Source organism: Aptenodytes forsteri, unplaced genomic scaffold, assembly GCF_000699145.1.
Source record: "Aptenodytes forsteri isolate BGI_AS27 unplaced genomic scaffold, ASM69914v1 Scaffold54, whole genome shotgun sequence".
Classification (NCBI taxonomy): Eukaryota; Metazoa; Chordata; class Aves; order Sphenisciformes; family Spheniscidae; genus Aptenodytes; species Aptenodytes forsteri.
Genome location: NW_008796044.1, coordinates 19,980,272 through 20,001,638, shown reverse-complemented (window position 1 = coordinate 20,001,638; position 21,367 = coordinate 19,980,272). Strand labels below are relative to the sequence as shown.

The 21,367-nt window shown below is 40.3% G+C and overlaps 1 protein-coding gene across 1 annotated transcript in view; it reads right to left on the bottom strand.

Moving 5' to 3' along the window:
* KDM3B (lysine demethylase 3B) overlaps window positions 1–20,551 on the bottom strand; it is a 48,752-nt gene extending 28,201 nt beyond the window's left edge. The window contains exons 1-11 of the mRNA XM_009285974.2: window positions 20,360–20,551; window positions 17,782–17,895; window positions 17,232–17,337; window positions 15,681–15,805; window positions 14,181–14,249; window positions 12,479–13,057; window positions 8,683–9,928; window positions 8,117–8,318; window positions 6,556–6,770; window positions 5,352–5,504; window positions 2,679–2,786 (exon numbers count right to left, since the gene is read on the bottom strand). Coding sequence (XP_009284249.2) covers window positions 2,679–2,786; window positions 5,352–5,504; window positions 6,556–6,770; window positions 8,117–8,318; window positions 8,683–9,928; window positions 12,479–13,057; window positions 14,181–14,249; window positions 15,681–15,805; window positions 17,232–17,337; window positions 17,782–17,895; window positions 20,360–20,551 — 3,109 coding nt within the window. The remainder of the gene's footprint in view (window positions 1–2,678; window positions 2,787–5,351; window positions 5,505–6,555; window positions 6,771–8,116; window positions 8,319–8,682; window positions 9,929–12,478; window positions 13,058–14,180; window positions 14,250–15,680; window positions 15,806–17,231; window positions 17,338–17,781; window positions 17,896–20,359) is intronic.
* Window positions 20,552–21,367: the final 816 nt, after the last annotated feature.

The following is a 21,367-nucleotide window of genomic DNA, read 5'->3' as shown; positions in this document are numbered from 1 at the left end:
CAGCCAGAAAAGGAAGATATAAGAAAATGTACAACCCCATCTCACCCCAACCAAGTAAGACAGTGGAGCTGGTGACAGCTGACATGGAGAAAGCTAAGATACTAAATTTTTATTTTTTTCTCCTCAGTTTTCAATGGTATTCTCTCTTCCCACCTCTCTCAAGCCCCTGAACCTCAAGGCAGGGACTGGGGGAACGAAGTTCCTCTCATCATAGGAGAATCACAGAATCACAGAGTATCTCAAGTTGGAAGGGACTCATAAGGATCATCAAGTCCAACTCCCTGCTCCTCACTGGACTACCTAACACTAAACCATATGATTAAGACCATCGTCCAGACGCCCCTTAAACTGACAGGCTTGGTGCTGTGATCACTTCCCTAGAGAGCCCGTTCCAGTGACCGACCACTTTCTCAGTGAAGAATCTTTTCCTAATGTCCAATCTGAACTTCCCCTGGTGCAGCTTCATTCCACTTCCTTGTGTCCTATGGCTGGTCACCGGAAAGAGGAGGTCAGCACCTCCCCTTCTGCCGCCCCTCTTGAGGAAGTTGTAGACTGCGATGAGTTCACGCCTCACCCTTCTCTTCTCCAAACTGAACAAACAAGTGACCGCAGTCACTCCTCGTAAGTCTTGTCCTTGAGACCCTTCACTATCTTGGTCTCCCTGCTCTGGACACGCTCTAATAGTCTGATGTCCTTCTTGTATTGAGGCATCAAAACTGCACACAGTACTCAAGGTGGGGCTGCACCAGTGCCAGGTTCGAGACCACCTGAGGAACGTGAACACACACAAGGTCCCATGGGACCTGATGAGATGCATCCCAGGGTCCTGAGGGAATTGGCTGATGTAGTTGCCAAGTCACTCTCTATTGTATTTGAAAAGTCCTGGCACTCAGGTGAAGTCCCCAGTGACTGGAAAAAGGGAAACATCATGCCCATTTTTAAAAAGGGTAAAAAGGAGGACCCTGGGAACTATCGACCAGTCAGCCTCACCACAGTGCCCAGTAAGATCATTGAGCAGATTCTCCTGGAAGACATGTTGAAACACATGAAAGACAGGGAGGTGATTAGAGACAGTCAACACAGCTTCACCAAGCGCAAATCGTGCCTGACTAATCTAGTGGCTTTCTTCAATGGAGTGACTGTGTCGTTGGACATGGGAGGAGCAACAGATATCATCTACCTAGACTTCTGTAAAGCCTTCAATACTGTCCCCCACAACATTCTTGCCACTAAATTGGAGAGATATGGGTTTAAACAGACAGACTATTCAATGAATAAGGAACTGGGTGGATGGCCATGTCCAAAGAGTTACAGTCAACAGCTCTATGTCCAAGCTGAAATCAGTAATATGTGGTGTCCCTCAGGGGTCCATATTGGTACCCATTCTCTTCAATATCTTTATTAATTACATAGACAGTGGAATTGTACCCTCAGCAAGCTTGTGGATGGCACCAAGCTGAGTTGTGTCCAGCAGTTGATATGCTCGAGGGAAGGGATGCCATCTAGCAGGACCTTGACAGGCTTAAGGAGTGGGCCCACATGAACCTCATGTAGTTCAACAAGGCCAGATCCCATACCTGGGTTGGGACAATCCCTAATATCAATACAGACTGGGGGATGAATGGATCAAGAGCAGCCCTGCAGAAAAGGACTTGGGGATACAGGTAGATGAAAAATTGGACATGAGCCAGTAATGTGCACTTGCAGCACAGAAAGCCATATCGTATCCTGGGCTGCATAAAAAGAAGCGTGGCCAGCAGGTCAAGAGAGCTGATTCCCCCCCTCTACTCTACCCTACTTGGAGTCCTGTGTCCAGCTCTGGGGTGCCCAGTACAAGACAGGCATCGGCCTGTTCGAGCGGGTCCAGAGGAGGGCCACGAAAATGATGAGAGGGCTGGAACACCTCTCCGATGAAGAAAGGCTGAGAGAGTTGGGGTCGTTCAGCCTGGAGAAGAGAAGGCTCCGGGGAGACCTTATTGTAGCCCTTCAATATATAAAGGGGATCAAAAGACAGACAGAGACTTTTTACCAGGGCCTGTAGTGACAGGACAAGGGGCAACAGATTTAAGCTGAAAGAGGGTGGGTTTAGATCGGACGTAAGGAAGAAACTTCTTACAGTGAGCACGGTGAGACACTGGAACAAGTTGCCCAGAGAAGCTGTGGATGCCCCAACCCTGGGAGTGTTCAAGGTCAGGTGGGATGGAGCTTTGAGCAACCTGATGTAGTGAGAGATGTCCCTGCCCATGCCAAGGGGGTTGGACTAGATGAACTTCAAAGGTCCCTTCCAACCCAAACCATTCTATGATTCTATGATTTTTAGGACCAGTTATGTAAACAGTCAAGTAAATGGTCAGCATTGACCATTTATTTTCCCTCCCCGCAACAGAAAAGAAAAAGATCTTTCTTGCAAGTTAGCCAAATTTACTGACACAACTAAAAACAGCTGAGCACAACAAGTCACAGCTAGTATCAGAAGGGTGTTCACTTCAAACCCATAGCTTGATCTTACTTGGGTTACCTTCCCTTCAACCCTTCTGCTGTAGCAAGCGGACGCCTCCTCTAAATCCATGCTAGAAAAGGTAACAGCTAGAACACCAACCATCTTGGTATTTTTTCCACTTGCTTGCTCAGAATTGAGAAAAAATTTGGAATTTTTCCTTTCAGGTTTCAAGCATTACCTGTACCAGGAATGATCTGTGTCGGCATAAGATTCTCTGGTTCATGAGACTGACCCTTTGCACACTTCAGCCATGAGAAGACTTCCTCATCACCAATCTCCTCTGTCTCTGGAATAAAGACAAAAAAGTAAAATTTTGTACAAAAGTCACTAAAACTTTACAATATAGAATGTTTCTGCATCAATATTGTTTCTTTAGATTCTTTACAGTGCAGGAGATTAACCTGGTGATCTCAGAAATAAACTATAAATATAGACCATTAGAACAGGATCTACAGCAACTTCTTTGCCTCTTCAGATTATAAAACTACCACAGTCATTTTCCTTTCATCTCTAGTAGCTTGTTATTTTCAATCACCTAAAAATCTTTTCTTCTAGCCTCAGTTTTTGAATATCATACTCTTGTTCTCATTATGCTTTCCTAAGTTGTAAGTATATAGAGCTATATATATTCTATCTTATCTTGTCATCATCTCCCAACCTTTTTCAACAAAAAGTATCTACAAATCAGTTCCAGGAAGAGGAAACTAAGCTCTCCTGTCAATATATCTACTTACAAAGCTAACAAGTAGCAAATTAAATCTCAAAAGTAGTCTGACAAATTTCTAATTCTTCAGATTTTAAATGAAGCTGGGCCTACAAATATGTAGTTGCATAAGCTGCACACCATTCTCTTCCTTTAAAAAGGAAGGTAGGAAGGAAGGGTGAGTAGGGTAGAACATGAGAAGGATCATGTAAAAATTCATTTCAGGGTCCTTTAGACCTGGTATCTGCACAGGTTGTTTCTACAGCACAAAGTTCAGAAGCCTCTTGAGGCAAGTAATTATATTTAAATAATGCCTTGGTTCTACATTTTGGTCCATTCCAAAATTTCAGACTTGATTAATAATCTGTAATTACAACACTGTTTTCAGGAAGACATTGATAAGCAACACACACACACACCATTTGACATTATAAAATATCAATCTTTTCAATGCTGACCCTCCTCTGTACACCAGTGAGTAAAAACTTCTCATATGCCCAGGACATCTCTTCATTTTAACCTGGTACGGGTAAGGTTATCATATTTGTTTCCTTGATGTGAGAAGAAAAGGGGTTGAGACCATTGCCCTTAATCACAGACATCTTTATACCACATTCTGTCAGTGGTATATTCAGTCCCAAATGCTTTTTCCAAACATGTACAGTGCCAGATACAAGAAACCCTATTCTACTTACTTTCAACTATTTCCACTGTACCCTGGTTAACCACATCTTAAAGATTGTTATGCTCTCTTCTGCTATATTCTGGCAGTAATTTTCGTAGGCTTCATTATTATACTGGGTCTGGCTGGGATGGAGTTAATTTTATTCATAGCAGCTCATGTGGTGCTGTGTTTTAGACTTGAGACCAAAACAATGCTGGTAACACACTAATGTTTTAGCTATTGCTGAACAGTGTTTGCACAGTGTCCATGTCTTCTCTGTTTCTTACTCTACCCACTCCACAGTGAATAGACTGGGGATGCACAAGAGGTTGGGATGGGACACCACCAGGCAGATGACCCAAACTAAGCAAAGGGATGTTCCATGCCACACAATGTCACACTCAGCAATACAAAAAACAGAGGGAGTTTAAGGGGGCTGGCCATCTTTTGCTTGGGAAACTGCTGGGCAATGGTCTACCTGTGGGAGGTGGTGAGTGATTGCCTTTGCATCACTTGCTTTGTTGTTCCCCCCCCTCCCCCCCCCCCCCCCTTTTTCTATTTCTCCTTCACTTACAAAACAATTCTTATCTTGACCCACAAGTTTTCTTGCTTTTACTCTTCCTTTCCTCTTTCCCCAGTCCCAGTGCCATGGGGCAGTGAGCAAGTAGCTGCGTGGTGCTTAGCTGCCTACTGGGGTTAACCCACAACAATGATATAAAAAATTTGTGACTTTTTATCTATTTAAAAAACCCCACTGCTTTTATAATTCATTCAGTGTTCTCTGGCACCTTTATCTTAATGAACAGACAGCAGCACTTACACTTATTAACATCCAGTATTTTGTACATCTGCTCCATATAATAATGTAACTGTCACTAATAGCCTTACACTTATTAAGATTGTCCATTGTCAGCACCCATGCTACCAAAGTGGTCTCAGCACAGTAAAATACACAAAAAAGCAACCAGGTATTCACTTTTGTAAACAATGTGCCTCTATTTGTTAAAAATTGAACTTACTGAATTTTTTCCTGAATTACAAACCCTAGTGCGTCAAGGAATCAAAAAAGAAGAAAACTTTCCAGTCTAACTCCTTGTTACAGAAAGGAGTTCTGCAATGTCTGCTTACTAGTTCATCTTGTGATGGTTCCGAACTGTTAAGATATTACTTCATTTTTCTTTTATACTCTCTGAGGAAAAGATGGAACTATACAGTAGTCTGTCTCAGTACACAGCCTATGCCTGCTGATGTTATAATTTTAATATACAAATTCTAACCAAATAGATAAAACAGGTATCTAAGGAAACGAAAAATGGAACAGCAGCATATAAGACAGTAGTGCCAAAATTCCAAACCTCCAGCCTCCCAAGCTGATACTCACTGACTCTCCCACAAAACCTTCAGCAACTTCCCAGAAACTGTCCCCACTGAAAGCCAGCCAGTTCAAAGATTACAGTGGGGGGAAAAAAAAATCCGGTACTTACCACTACGTGGACGATTTTTTCTCAGCCGGTAGCAGTCCAGACAGACCCCAAAACCACACTTGCGACAAACCCAGTGAATATTGAAGAGTGTTGTCTCACATACATCACACATTTCCCTCACACCACGTACTGCTCGCTTCCATGCCACTTTCTCTATAAAGAGAAGGAACATTAGGAATTATTACTTTAACATTTTGCATTTCTCCCACCTAATTTGACAGTATCACAGTAACATTGATAAAGAAACAATTCACAGAAATATGACTTGAGGGCAGAGTATAGAAACACATCCTTTTTACTTCCAGAGACACGTTCTTTGAGTTGCTAGTCTTGTGATATTATTAAAATCCCCATTTCTAAGAGCAGGCAAGGTCAAGTCCCAAAATGCACACCCTACAAGGAAACGGAGCACCTTACAGAGTTTTGTAGTAACTGAATTTCAAGCAGGACTTATGGAACTTACAGCAAAATTATAAAACTTCTGCTAGTTTTATGAACAAATAATACGAACTTATAAAACTATAAAGAATGCGTATTTAGCTTTACTAATCGGATGCCCATCAACTCTTTGGATTCTAAACCAACACATTCACTGAGGAAGGGGAAGTCCTCTCCAAATGGCTGCCCTTGAACATTCCAGAAGCTAAAGGGAAAAATCAGATAGTCAGAGCTATCCATGTGATAGGCTGAACTGGATACCTTTAGAAATTTTTTTTCTAACCCCACTCCCCTTGTAGTGGCAACACTGTCAACTAGTTGCTCAGCTGCGTCCTTGCAGGTTGAACACAGGTGCTGCTCCCTTCCTAGAAAACCCTGAGCTTTTATGTGATGTCCCTGGAGCATGACAGGATAGGAATATGTAAGAAAAGCTGCTCATTAAAGCATAGCTGGTCAGTGTGATAAGTGTTCTTAGGAGCGTGGGTCAGCTGATCTCTGCATTTATTTATTGAAAAATAATTTAATGATGTCTGGGAAAGTTACCATTAGCTTCCTTGGTACTAATGTTGCACTGATCCAGAAGAAAAATCCCAAGTGCTGGTCCCACAATTACACACACCCCAAAGAAGTAAATATAGCCTTCTCTTTGGAAGAAAAGGAGAAGCATTTTAACAAGAAATTATATTACACTTTCAACTATTCCACTGCATTGTACACACATTACACAGAGAAGATGGACAAAAAACACGTCAAAAGCCCAGCTTACGATGTGGCTCCACCATCATCATTGCCTCCTTCTCTGACATAACAAGCTGGCAGAACTGGTCCCCAACATTGGCCAGGATATATTTGGAAGTTTCCAGATCGATCCCCTCTGCAGGGGAGGAGGAAGGAATCCATAGGCTCATGGCATCAGGGTCACTCTGTTGTGGGTTCAAGAAACCCTCTACTCGTAGAATACCTTTCCGGGTAAATATCAGCCTGCAGAAAACAGGGTGGAGTAATTGAGAAGCTGCTCAAGCACCTTTAATTAACTTATAATGTCATCTATGTCAGAACATAAACCTAGAAAGGGGAAAAAAGGCTTGAGCTAGAGTGCTGTACTCCCCAGCCAGTACAATAATTATGCAAATCCAAATAACACAGAGAATAAGGTACACAAAGGCAATGGCTGCAAAACCCACTAGAACGAATCCCGAGGTCCCAGTAAGCGTTGGTGGGAAATTCCACGTACAGGAAATTGCTACAGCTTGGTAAGTCACATTTGTCTGTACTATTAATAGAAAGAGATGACAAAATTCAATTTATTTAGGCTGCTGCATGACGCTGCTTATAAAATTGTGCAGGGTTCTCATTCTCTATTTTAACTCAGGAGAAAGTTATTTCCCAACGTTTGCGAAACCAGTATTTCAGTTCTGGCTAGGGCCGCTAGCACTTGGCAACTGTTCTAACAGTTCACATTACAAGACATGCAAAAATCCTTGCCGCTGCTCTCCACAGAGACAAGTCACAACTGTTTTATCAGTAGCTGATAAAACCCTCTTAGTCTTTGTGTGGTAAAAGGTATAACAATATAAGTTACAGAACCCTGAACGTCTCCTGCCAATATTAAAGGTGACTTCATTTTCAAGCAAAAACAATCTTGTCTTTAATCTCAATGCTAGGTTAATTTTGAACAAGTTCAGGAAGAGAAGCAGCTATAATCCTTACTGGATGGGTGGCACATACTAAAAATTCACTTCATCCTTTATACGCCAGAAAGCGAACAAACATCTTTTTGGAAAAAGATGCATAGCACTAGCTAGAATAGGCAGTTAAGGAAGATTAAGAGAAGCATGACAGGTCAAAGAACTGTAAGACATGTACACAACACAGAGGGAAAACACAGGCAGTGTTCTACTCCTAAAAATCAGTTCTGTACTCAACAAAACCTAGTCAAACATTAGCCCCATGCTGGCAATGTTCAGTTACTTGCTGACCGAATTAAAATTTTATCTCTGTTCTGAACTCCTTATGAAAGAGGGAGAGAACAGTTACTACATACAAACTGCTGCCCAACAGTAAAATTCTACCCAATAAAGCAAATTCAATCTCCTGAGGATGGACCTGGAGGCTCACTTAGTAATCATAGCTGTATCTTCCAACATCAGCTCTTCCTGCCCCAGTGAGGGAATTCCAGTCAGGTGATGCAGGGAAATGCAAGACACTCAAAATCTTCATTATTGTACCCAAGCACATTAAATAAGTAAAATAATAATTACTTTGTACTTGGACATTGTCCAAGCTCTGTACCTAGACTACATATGAAGGAAGAAGAATTTAAGCACCTCCGGAAATGGAAGAAGCGACATGCCACAGTTGAGTCATCCTGCTCTTGCTCCTTAAATTTGCGGTACCGCTCCAGACGGCACTCCCGGCACTTGTGCAGATGTGGAGCTACATTGATGCAAGAGCCATCCTGGAGAAAAGGCTCACCTGACTGCTTCAGCTTCCTCACCTTACTCATATCTTTCAGCACAGACTGGCCAACTGGGTGAGGCAAAGTAGAAGTAAAAATCCATTAGTTAACTGCAACAGCAAAAGGATACTGGCCCCAATGAACATATTTGCAGAGATCTCTATGCTCATACCCATGCAAAACCAGTAAGACTGTTGAAGTCTACAGCGTACCACACTTTTGTCCTGACAAATATATGCTTAAACATTTCTCAAAGTGAACATGTTAATTCACATACAAGAAGCATTAAGATTTAGCCTTGTAAATACCCTGTGTGCTGCCTACTGAGCATAAATGAGGTTTACACCTGTGGTTAGTTCATAGTTCATCATACAGGAGATATCCCAGTATCCCACCTCCTTGTGCTTCCAAGACACCCTGCATTCAAGTCATCACCTTTTAGGGGAGCTGTGCGAGGCCGGCCCTTTGGGGCTTGCTTCCCTTTTCCTTTTCCCAGCAGCAATTCAGCATTGCGCTCTGCATTGGGGCCTAGCTTTGCCATCAAGTGGTCTGGGATTCCTTTCATACAAGCCTTGGCCTGCAACTGGTCTTCAGAGTCACTCAAATCTGACAGGTCACTATTGGTACTGGAGTCCGAGTCCTGTTTGGATGTCAAGCTCCGCTCATCTAGAGAGAACCTTTTCACAGCTTCAAAAGGGGCTTTGTTCTCCTGTGGAAACTCTGCCTGTGAAGAGAAAAAGCCAGGTGGATGTCTGCCAAACACGTTAGAAAAAGTTTTCAGAAGAGGATTGTCCTGCTGCCCAGGCCCAACAGCTGGTTTTTCTTCTGTTGGGCTGGAGGAAAGTGTGGGCATCTCAATAGGCTGTGTCAGGTTGCTGGTTGGTGAGCTGGAACGGCCATTCCCTACAGTGGAAGGGCTCTGAACACCAGCAGCAACTGTTGAACCAGGAGTACTGGAGATCATCTTTGATGAGTCAGTTGTTATAAACAAGGTTTTCTTCTTAGCTAGAGAAGAGTCTGTAGAGGTGAGTGATTCCGGCCAGCCAGAAGCGGCCTTATGACCCACAGGTGTAGAGGGAGTAGAAACCCCTGTCTGAGATGAAGATGCAAAGCCACTGAAAGGACTAAGTTCTGCTTTCTCAGCAAATGCCAGGAAAGGGTTTGAGGGTTCCTCTCTTGATAGCTTTGGAGGCTGTAAAAATAGATTTTCATGACTATCTGGGGGGCGAGTATTCAACAGACTTCGTGAAAAGGCTGGAGTAAGGGTAGGCATAGATTCCACAGGCAGCTTCCGCTCCACAGAACTGCCAGACTGGGCTCCTGGTTTAGTGTCCACTGAAAGAATTTTACCTTTACACATCCCAGTACCCACACTCTCTGTACACTGCTTGAATGAGTCCCGACTAGAGGCATCTTCAGTCAAGCCCTCTGAAATGACCGTGAAGTAGTTACTGGAAGGTAGATTTTGGGACATGCATTGAAAAAACAAGTTCTTGGACAGATCAGAATCTTTCTGAGCCTCTTGTCCAGTACTACAGCCAAAAGGAAATCCAGAAGGCTTGCCTTCTGGAGTCACCACTCCATTTGATTGGCTCCTTCCACCCCCAAATACCAAGGACTGGGAAGCACTTGGGAGAGAGACTCCAAATCCAGAAGAAGCCAAAAGTGAATTTCGGGAATTCTGAAACGAGATTAGAAAGCATTAGCCTATTAAAGGATTCTTGTTTGATTCAGCAATAATTTGGTTCATCTAATTGTACAATTAGCATTCTACTTATCCACCTGCAATAGAAACTTCCAGCAGAATTATTTACAATGACGAAACTTCTTTAAAGATTCTACTAGACTAATTTTTCCTAGCTACAAGCTATTGAAACTAATGAGCTAAGTGTCCATTACATACTAAAGACACAGAGAAAACGAACACTTAATGTCTTATCACGCTTTAGAACAAAAGTGAGACACAAGACAAGGTGAACTAATTCACAGAAAAGCAAGTTATTTAAACTCCTGATTGTTTTAATTCAAATCAGCAAGAAGGGAACCTTAATTGAAACTGCTTTTCAATAACCTCCCATCTTTCACCCTCCCCCAAGATCATCCTGACAAGCTTCTCCTACTTAACCAGCACCCTTGAAATAATTAACTTAGTTTGCAAAGTTAATTAAACAAAGCAAGCCCTCTAGCAGTTAGTGAACAAACTGCTCCTGGTCACAGCAAGCCAAATCTGCTGACAGGTAGATAGATGCCTATGAAGTGGTGCCTTTCAGGGGATTACTCAATAGAGGTTAAGCACAAAGGGCTTAATTTTTATGATCTTCAAATACTGGAAAGTTTTCTGACTTGCAGATTTCTACTGGACCTGTAACTGTGATATGGAATATTCACTTGCTCTCTTCTCAATTTATACTTTTTCCAGCTTTTCCAATTCTCACAGTCCTACTGTAACTGATAATATTCTGCAAGTAACTCGTCAGTTCTATTCCTTTTCTTTGAGTTTCGTTTCCACTTAGAAATCTTCTCGTGAGGAATACTCATGATTGCTCATGATTAATACACTTTTATTCCAAGGCCATGTTAAATACAACCACAGCCTCTGTGCAACACATCTTACTGGTAATTAGTGTCACTGCACACCTACTACACTGCAAACTAATGTTTAGCTTGTTCCTCATTATCAACCTCCAGCTGTAATAACTTTAATAACATATTAATGTCCCCCATGACAGTTCTTCCAGATACTAGAACTTCAGATATTTCTTTTTAGAGCCAAAGTAATTTTCACAAACTGAGTTCTAGCAATTTAAAAAAGCATATGAATATGAATGCAAACCAAGCTTAATAAGTAATCTCAAGGACCAAATCACACTATGATAAAGTGGACAGTCTGAAGCAGTAACACATGTGAACTATCTACAACACTCTTACTGATTTATGTCAGGTTCCCTCCCTCAAGCAAAATACAGTTTGAAATGGACTAGTGGTCTACCTGCAAATTCTGAAGCCAGATTATTAATAATGATTTAAAACAAGTGATTTGGCATTGGGGAGAGGGAGGGAAGGAGAGGTGGTACCAAAATTTCTCAGTACAATTAAAGTTCTTCCTTAATAACATTGATGATAGATACAATTTTGACCATTCACCTACACAATTTGTAGCTGCTCCCAACTCTGAACTTTTTTCTTCTCTTTTTTTTTTTTTGCAGGGGTCAGAGGTGGGGTGGAAGAGAGATAAGGTTATATTGTTATACAACAATTATGTAACACTCCTGTCTTCTACAATTCTATTTCTCCTTTACACCTTACCATCTAGGAATTTTTATCCCAAGGTAAACATCTCACCTTTCCCCTCGTTCCATTAGCTAATACAAAAGACAAGGATAAAAGTAATCTATTTAACCTCCTGGCAATCACCTTGGAGTCTCTAATGTATCTCCCATTTTCTTCACTTTTTTTATACAGTAGACTACAAGTTTCTTAATTTTTGCTGTACTTAGAGGTGGTTTTTTTTTTTCTTTTTTTAAGTAATCAAATGAAGACTTATAAAGTCCTCTATTTTGTTTTTAACAGGGTTTCCCTTCTACTTTTCCACTTTTCCCCTTGAAAACAAAGGCACAACTAAAAGGTCTTCAAGCTGCTTCTAGACTGAGTTCTTTATTACAATTTATTCTAAAGGTACCCATCTCAAATATTTTAATTATTTCTTTGTTTTCAGCCCTAGATAGTATACGATGCAACTGGCTCATTTTTCTACTATGGAGATATCATAGCTGTAACAGACAATTTGGGCATCTATAAAAGGTCCTCTAAATGTAGCCTCATTGTTTTTCTGGTTTTGAGGCTTTTTTTAAGTAACTTAAATGTTCAACTCTGTGCACATTCTCATGCATATTTGTTTATATAAAGGCAAGAGATTAAGTAGGTTATCTTCCATATGACACAACAAAATTAATTATATTAAGTGCAGTGCTTAAAGTGACTTTAAGACTGAATAAAGATAAGAGTGCTAAAAAGTTGTCTCTTGCAACTCCTCCACCAAATATTTCAATTTCTTTTGAGTTCTTTCTTAGATCAGGTGATAGAAAGGTTTCCTTTGGGAGGGGAGGGATTCATCAGAGAAAAAGCAGTTTTCTAAATTCCATGGATACACTTTGTAACAGGAATAAGTTGCAGAACATCTGTTGCAAATATGTATGTCTTTCTCGAATATGCTGGATCACGAGCTACTCACCTCTCCCTGGGCTTGTGATCGGCCTGTTTTCAGTTTCTCCTGTCCAGTAACAGCTGACAAACTGGTATCAGAGATTCTCACAGTCGTCGGCGTCAAAGCAGTTGTAGTAACTGCAGTTGCAGAAGTCACCGTGCCTTGGCCAACCTGTTCCAGTGACTTTCCTGACTCTTTACATCCAGATCCAACTAGTAATGCTTGTCCAGCCACAGAGGAAAATGGAGTTAAGGGCAATGGTGTGTCACCACCAACTGGCTCATCTTGGACTACTAGTGTTCGGCCATTCTCTTTGGTGTAAGTGGCAAAGCGAATATTGCGATTAATCTGAGGAATGAATGAAGGCAACTGTTTGGACCTTGGATCCAGCCCTGTTTCGCTATTGGAGCCTCCTTTCCAAGGACCTCTGCTGGCCTCACCTCCATCACTACCATTGCTATCCACCTCACCCCTCTCCTTTAGCTTCTTTGTTGCAGGATCACACCCAGAGTCTGAAGCATTCTTCCTCCTTCGTCCATCCTTTCCCTCCAGGCTTTCTTTCTTCTTTTTCCCTTTAGACGACTTAGCTGCTTTTAGGCCCCCTCCCTATAATAGACAAAACCATGCAATCTCTAAATAGAACAGTCAGGAATACCTGTTCAAAGAACATTTTTTTGTTAGAACTAAGAATATATTACACTGCTCTTAAGCTTAGGAACATTTCTTTTAATCACAAATTGAGATATCTAAGGAAAGATACTATGTGAACACAGAACACAAGCATAAGTGAAGTCTCATCTTTTTTGTACTAGGATAGGATCTTCACAGTAAGATTTTTAGCTGAGCTGCTTTGCTGTAGCACATACCACATCATGGCAGATTTTGGGAAACATGCAACACAACCATACTCCAACATAGTCCTTGCTAATGCATGAAAACTATTTGCGCACTAATTTTTGCTACTAGTCTAATCCCACAATTCTTTTGAAGGGCACACTTTCTGTCCACTACGCAAAGCCTACAATATTTAAATACAGGAGGTAGCTTGCCCTTTAGCCTAGGGTAAAAACACATTCAAATGTTATCATGGAACCTCTCAACTGAAGCAATGAAATGTCACAAGCATACAAGCCTGCTTCAGAGAAGCCAGAGGGTAATGTTTAGAAACGCCTAAAAAGGTCTGTGAAGAAGCACAGCGTGATCCTGTTAAAGAATGTCTCTGTGCTCACTGCCTTTTCTATCAGAGCACTACCCTTCCTAGGGTAAAAACACATTCAAATGTTATCATGGAACCTCTCAACTGAAGCAATGAAATGTCACAAGCATACAAGCCTGCTTCAGAGAAGCCAGAGGGTAATGTTTAGAAACGCCTAAAAAGGTCTGTGAAGAAGCACAGCGTGATCCTGTTAAAGAATGTCTCTGTGCTCACTGCCTTTTCTATCAGAGCACTACCCTTTAAAATGGAGCACAACCAGGTTAATGGACACCTCCCCCCTATCCACGCTGAACTTAGTAAAACAGGCCTGAAGAAAAGGAAAATATATCGTTTAAAGAAAGCTATGACCATCTCCCAAAGTGGTAAAGAAAATTTTCCTCTTCCAATTACATTATCAAAAGCCCACAGTGAACATAGCATCAGTTTTCAGTTGTTTCCATGTTTTAGATGTTTTATATCTAAATCTTTATGAAGCTTCACACTGTATATACAAGACCTGAACTGTTGTAGTACCTCGCTTGGAGGAGTGTTATCCATCACCACATGAATCAGTCGAGGATCCACCGACTTTATTTCACCACTCTAATTTTTACGCAGATTGATATTGAGGAAGTAGGAGGAAGAAAAGAAGAGGTTAGTTTTTATTTCAGAGTACATAGTATCAACATAAGAGATCTTACACACAAGGTTACTCTGCAGCCCCTCTCCCATTTGCCTTTTCTTTCTGTCCCACTTCCTTAGTAATACTACACCTTTCCAGTTTACCTTCTATCCTTTTGCTCCTTCTCTATTTCAAAAACTTTCATGTTTGATTCCTACCACTGTTTCCTTGTATATTTGTTCTACTGAGCATCTCTAGAGGCATTCATTGCATTAAACACAGCTCCTCTTAAATTTGATTTAGTATTGTTCTAGCCTTCTGCACATTCACTCTGCTAGATGTAGAAAAGACTACTGGAAGGAAGCACATCAATTGATGCTAACTATCCTCATCAGCGTCTCCCCAAAAGGAGCAATGAATACCCAACCTCTGTAACTGTGCTTGGAGGTTACTTTTTTATTTCTCAGTAGATACACAGTAAGTTGGGTGCTTCCTGGCATGTATCCACTGAAAGCATATACTCCACAATTTCAATGCCTCTCCAAAGTACTATACTTATTTACCATATACAGTATACTTATTTCCTGTGCACCAGCAATAGATCTAGTAGTCAGAGCAGGATTACTACATGTGTGCACAGGACTTACTGGGCATGTTCAGTGCAATCATTCTGCATACATATTTTACTGCACATGGAAAAGGCTATGGGGGCAGAGGGCATGGTACACAGGACAGGACCCAAAAAACCAAGAAGAGTGCTGCTGCTACAGTAATTTACACACAGCACCACAGAGCTATTCCTAGTTGCTCCTGAAAAAGGAAGCCATTAGGAGCAGGCTGCTGGTAAGACTGAACTACCTGTCAGACCACACAGAAGCATATAATACAAACCAGACAACTCTAGCAGTGCACAGATTTTCTGTGCTGTTTACAACACTTACTAGGTTTACTGATAGAACAGGGCAAAAGTAAACAGCCTAAGCTAAAATACATCAATCAATAAGACTTCATCTTCCATGCTACACTTGTTTTAAACCACTTGTACAGCTTGTCAGATAGAAGCTGAGAGAAGGCATAGGAAGACCACAGCATAACAGACCCAGAAGGTAGCTTTCTGTACATCAGTACGCTCTCCCATCCAGAAAGCCACTTCCAGTATTTTTTCATATAGCACTCATTGCCAAAGAAATTTTTACAGCTTCTTTTATAGTAGTGGGCTGTATATCATCATTTATTGTGGAAAATCATAACAGGAAAAAAGAATTCTGCTAATCACAACATGGATAATTACTCATCTTTTAAAGCAAAAAACCAAAGAACCAAAAGTGCAAGTTTTGGTGAAGCTGTCATTCTCCACGAGATATTGAGGAATGGTACTTTAGGAACACCAAAGCAGTGCTTCATATTTTTACCTCAGTCACAGACACCTCCATAAGACGAGTTATTGGGTCTTGATGGCTCACAACACCACAGAGCCAGCTATTTTCATCCTCTGGTTGGTAAACCTTAACTCTTTGGCCTTGGACACTGTAAGGACCTGGAAAAGAAGGACTTTGAGTACGTTTTCCAGACAAGCTTTGTGTCATACTAGTTAAGAGTCATACAATTAAAAAAAAAAAAAAAAAAAAAGAAAAAGAGTTCTGTGCACATAATAGGGCTTGAAGTGTCATCTTTCAGGTGGAAAGAAATTAAAATGCTCGGGCTTCTGCTGCAAATCCTGCGTAAGCCAAGCATTCTATTGCAAAAAGTCAGTAAGACCTCATTGCTGTAACTCAAAACTTTTGTTTTCTAACCTACAGCTCAGTTAATTATGAAGCATCAATCCAGTGGACAGTCATAGCATTCTGACTCAGTCCAGATGCATCAAATCCCAGTATAAGCTGCATGCAGTTTAGAATAGAAACATATATTTGTAACCGTGAAAGATTTAATGTAATTGCACAAATATCCAACATCTCTAAACCAATCAGTCTTAGCTCTTTGACACAGGTAACAGATCATCTACAGAAAGGTTTCCTCCGACCCTGCCCTCACTCTCTACATCAGCATGCAGAGCTTTCCTCCTACCCTAAGTCCAGACAAAAAAGACTTAGTTAATATTAGATCATCAAAATCCACATGATCCAACAGCCTGTATCTGATACAACCAGAACTAGGCGCTTCAGAAGAAGGCTCCAAACTGGACAATTCTGAAGCTACTTGCTTATGTAAGAAGTATTGTCCTCATAGCATTTTTATCAATAAATATTTTATTTAACCAAAAGGCACCAAATCCCCATTAAGAATTACATCATCCTTCAAATGTAATACAGTGGCCTACATCTAGGGTGGCCACCTGGCCCATGAACCCAAACTCTAGATAGAAAATTGTGTTAGCACTTGAACTAGAAGACCCCAATCTGACAACAAAGCTGCCATCAGGCTTAACCCTAATACACGATCCAGGTAACAGTTAAGGTATTAACTCTATGCTGAGCGGCCATGGACACACCGTATTTTCAATTTAATCAACTCATGTATTAATTATCAAAATGCCAAAATTTGAATTTGTCATAACAAAAGAATTTTTTTAAAGATCAACAACACAGAGTAACTTCACTTTTAAATTTCCAGAATTATAGAACAGAACCATAGAACAGGACCAAAACTTTAAAAATTCAAAAGTAACACTTAAAATAAGGGAAGTTGTAAATACATGGATGTTATCAATAATATGTTGTCCTACTTTAACTACATCTTCAGTGATCATTCCCAGTAGGTATTTCTGGTTGTATCTCAGCAACTGCTTACCTGTATCTGTGACACAATAATGCTTCTTTGTAAAGAACTTGCAAAACAATACAGAAAATTTACCTTCCAAATCAAACAGTAACAGACGCTATTACTATTCTCCTTCACAAATCCCAGCATAGTCTAGCTGGTCCAAAACAAAGTAGCTCTGAGATAGAAAAACACAGTCTCACCTCTACTAAATATCTCCTGAAGCTTCTGGTCACTAATCAATGCATTGACAGCTTCTCTTAGTGAAGGCTGTTCCTGCAGAATCTGATTTTGACTCTCGGTTCCCATCTGCCAACAACAAACAGTTTGAACATAAAAATTAAGGTCTTTTGAGGTAATAGAATCATAGTTTTTAAGGGACAGCTCTTCTTGGATGGCTCTCAGAGACTGACAAACCAAAAAAAAAGTAAAATTAGGAAAAACATTGCTGAACATGCCAGGAGGCACTAGCTATGCAAAAGCTGTTGCAAAACTTCCATTGCAATTATCAGCTACATGACGCTTGACAGCTAGCTCTCCAACTGACCAATATAGAGAGGAACTAGGACTTTTTGAATGCAGATGGAGGTTAGTGTAAGCACCTGGAAAAGCAGGGAAACAAATGCAAATACATGACAGGGCAGCGAAAGGAGGAAGACAAGAATATGAAAGTGGAACAGTAAAAAAAAAAATTAATCTGACAATCACAGCACAAAGTTAAATTTGCACTTTAACTGAACACAGTTCAAATACCTGAAACAAACGTAATCCACTGGCATCAGACAGGAAACATAAATGTCTGTCCAGAAGAAACTCCACTGGGACCACAGAGCCTAAACCCAGCTTATCTACTAGAGGAGTGAAGGTCTGTGATGAACAATAAAAAACAAAGGTTATAAAAATGACTGAGCACACATACAGGCCAACAATAGTTGTTTTCACATGCTATTTAAGTATCACAAAGTATAAAAGTTTCGTTTCTCAACTTGCACCACCCTGTACTTGAGTTTTAATGCAAATTATTACTCATTATGTCTAAGCCAATAATTCTTGCAAGTGTGGCATATTACAAGAAGGAATTACAGAAAATTGGCTCCACTTCTTCATTAGAACTTAAAGCAGAACTGAAAACACCTTTTGTGGTATTTGTTTTTTCATAGGTAAGCACCTTCTGATGCTCAGGTTAAAAAAAGCTTTGGTTAATGGTTCAAACTATGCTACATATTTCAGGTATAGCTGTCTGAAAGGAGCATTTTTATTCCCGTACAGAAGTCAGATGTAAGTAATTTATAGGCATATTTAAAAAGGGGAGCTTTTTTTGCTAATGTTTTGTGCAAAACTGAAGTTCATAACAGGTGTACTATTGATATTCAAGCTGCAGGACAAATCACTGAAAATACCTAGCAGAATCAGAATGATAATCTTATAATTTGCTGATGGAAGAGGAAGTTGCCAACCATTGCAGTCTTTGAAACATGTTATAAGTCTCACGCTCACACTTACATGATTTTAACACACAAGTATTCACGACATTTTTCCCTTAACAGCTCTCATCAAGTTTGTTCACACTCCATTCTCCTGTACACAACAGTATGAATATAAAATTTATTTTCTCAGTTTATGTAAAACTATTTCCTAAAAGTGAACAGGACTACAAGACAGAGACAACAAAGGATGAATACACATTCATAAGTGATATATCTCAAAAAAAACCCCCCAACCCCAAAACCAACATCATCACCACCACACTCCCCAAAAAAATACCATCCACTCTGTAACGCTACGTAGCTGGCTTCCCAGAATTGTCCACATTGCACATATGTATTCTGGCGCTTTGGCTAACTGAATGGCAATACAGACTGGAGTTATTTGGGTAGGCCTCTAGTACTTAGTGAAAGCTTGAGTGTTCACATGGCTGTCCAGAGGATGGAAACATTTCTTCAGCAAGTCTACAGATATAGCTTGAGTTATAGTGGAAATACTCTGGGATCTTAGTGGACCCATATTTGGTTCTAACAGTCTTCTAACAGGTTCTGACACAAATCATTACAGAATCAGCGTGGGGACTATGGTAACACCCCCAAATCACTAAGATATCAAGATACTTGGGAATCATCTGAAAGAAATTGATCCTGTATAAACACAGTTTCCCAGATGAAATTAAACTGGAGTTCACTCTTGGACACAAGTTGGAAATACATTAAAAGGAAAACTCTGCCTATGGAAAAAACACTATATACAGAATCTCTGCTGTAAAGGCCTGGTTTTCTTCTGCCTTAAGACAACTGCAGTAAAGAAACCCTCAGAGAAAGTTGCAGTGCTGAACTTGTTGCTTTGAGCTCAAGTGTCAATTTAAAAACACTAAATTAAAATTCTACCAAGGCACAAGGTCTTTGACTGGAAAAAACATTTCAATGTGCCCATGCACAAGATGTAGTATTAAAAAACCAGAGAGTAGGATCCCAAGCAGTCCAAGGACTGCAAGAAGAGAAAAGAAACAAAAGAAGGGCAAAATAATAAAAATTAGACAGCATGAAAACGAGGGTAGGATTCTCACATATAATGATATTTCCTCTTCAGAAGCACTAAGAGAAGAAAGAAGGATGTAGGGAATGCTCTTCACGATATTCTACTCATCAGGATGTTTCCAGAATAGGTATACTCAGATATGCTAGCTAAAACGTATTGGCTTTGGTCTCAAGCATCATGACACGTAACTGCCATGTAAACAGCAATACAGATAACCACTTCAAGAAACAGGAGAAAATTTTGCATGTCATGTTAGTTAATGCTGACAACACCACTGAAATACATTTTTTCGTTTAGATCAGGAGTGGCCAACTTATGGCTTATAGGTCAGGCACAGCCCACAGTCTATTCTCTTCCACAAGTGCCTTCAGGAATACCTATTAAAATGATGCAGCAATCCTTACCATACAGAGCTCTAGAGTCCATAGTAAGACCAAAAGGCTTATTCTCACAATTCAGAAAAGCCTAACACACTTAAAGTTCTAAAATAGGGAAAAATAATCTTTTCAGATACGTACCACATTCCTTCAGAGACCCACTGGTAAACACTATCTCATTTCTGTGAGGTAACAGCATTCACTTTCTGGGGCAGGAACTGGAAGCATACTGCTTCTCAGATGCCTTTCTAAAGCCACTATAACTCCCAGTTAACTGCTCTCCTATTTACCATTTTAAATAATCCATCCCCAAGCAACTTTTGGTACCTGCATAATGATGCCCTGTACAATATCCAAGCCTTGTGTTTCACAGTAGAGCTGATGCAAACCTCTAAGGATATGAGAGCTTTTGGCCAAATACTCACCAGTGCAGGCCACTGTGCCAGTGAGACTCGAGTCCCCTGAAGCATAACTGGATCATTTCGAGGTGCCCAAACCAATGATCCTTCCAGCAGCAACACTATAACTTCTTCAGCATGAACTTTCACCCAGGCATGTTGCTTCCAGTTACAGCCATCGAATTCCACAAAGATCTGATAAAAAAATTTAGAAGGCATTTCAGCTCTTTTCAGACACCGAATAGAAAAAAATAGATTCCTACAATCCCTATGGATAAGGAGACAGCAGCTTTAGTCAGAAAAATCAGGATAAGTATTGTAATGATAACACTGAGAACATCACATCTACATAGCTATCAAACATTACAAAAGAAACAGAAATCAAATTCACAGCAATTACTATCATATGAAAAATGATTTATCCCCAAACACACACCACTGGCTCCAAATGCTGAATTTCCCCATACAAAATTAAAAATGTGAAAATTGTTCATCCCAAAATATAACTGATGACCCAGTGCAAGCCTCTTTCACATTGGGATTTTTTAGAGAATTTAGACACTCTCACTTGGCACTTCAACAGATGGCTTGTATCAGTATGGTTAACTGACATTCACAGAATTAAATCCTTCAGCCAGGAAAGTTTGTGTTTGTGAAATCCACTCTAAATCAGAAGTTTTATGTTGCCCTGTACATTATTAAACTCCCTGAACCAAATGCAAATATTTTGGATGGCATGAAATTACCCAGAAATATCTCATCACTGTATTTTTCATTACTTTATTTACAAGTGTGAGAATATAAACCACACTACAATTCTAAATCACTATTCTGAGATACCATCCTCTTTTTTTTCCTATCACAAAGGACAAATGTTAAAGCCATATGAAATTACATGGCAGGAATGCTAAGAACAGGAACGCGGGTTACAAGTCTCATTTCACGTCCTAACAACCGGGGCTATTAAATGTTAAAACACAGTCGCATCCCAATCTTTCTTCTACAGAACCTACATACTACACAAATATAATCAAA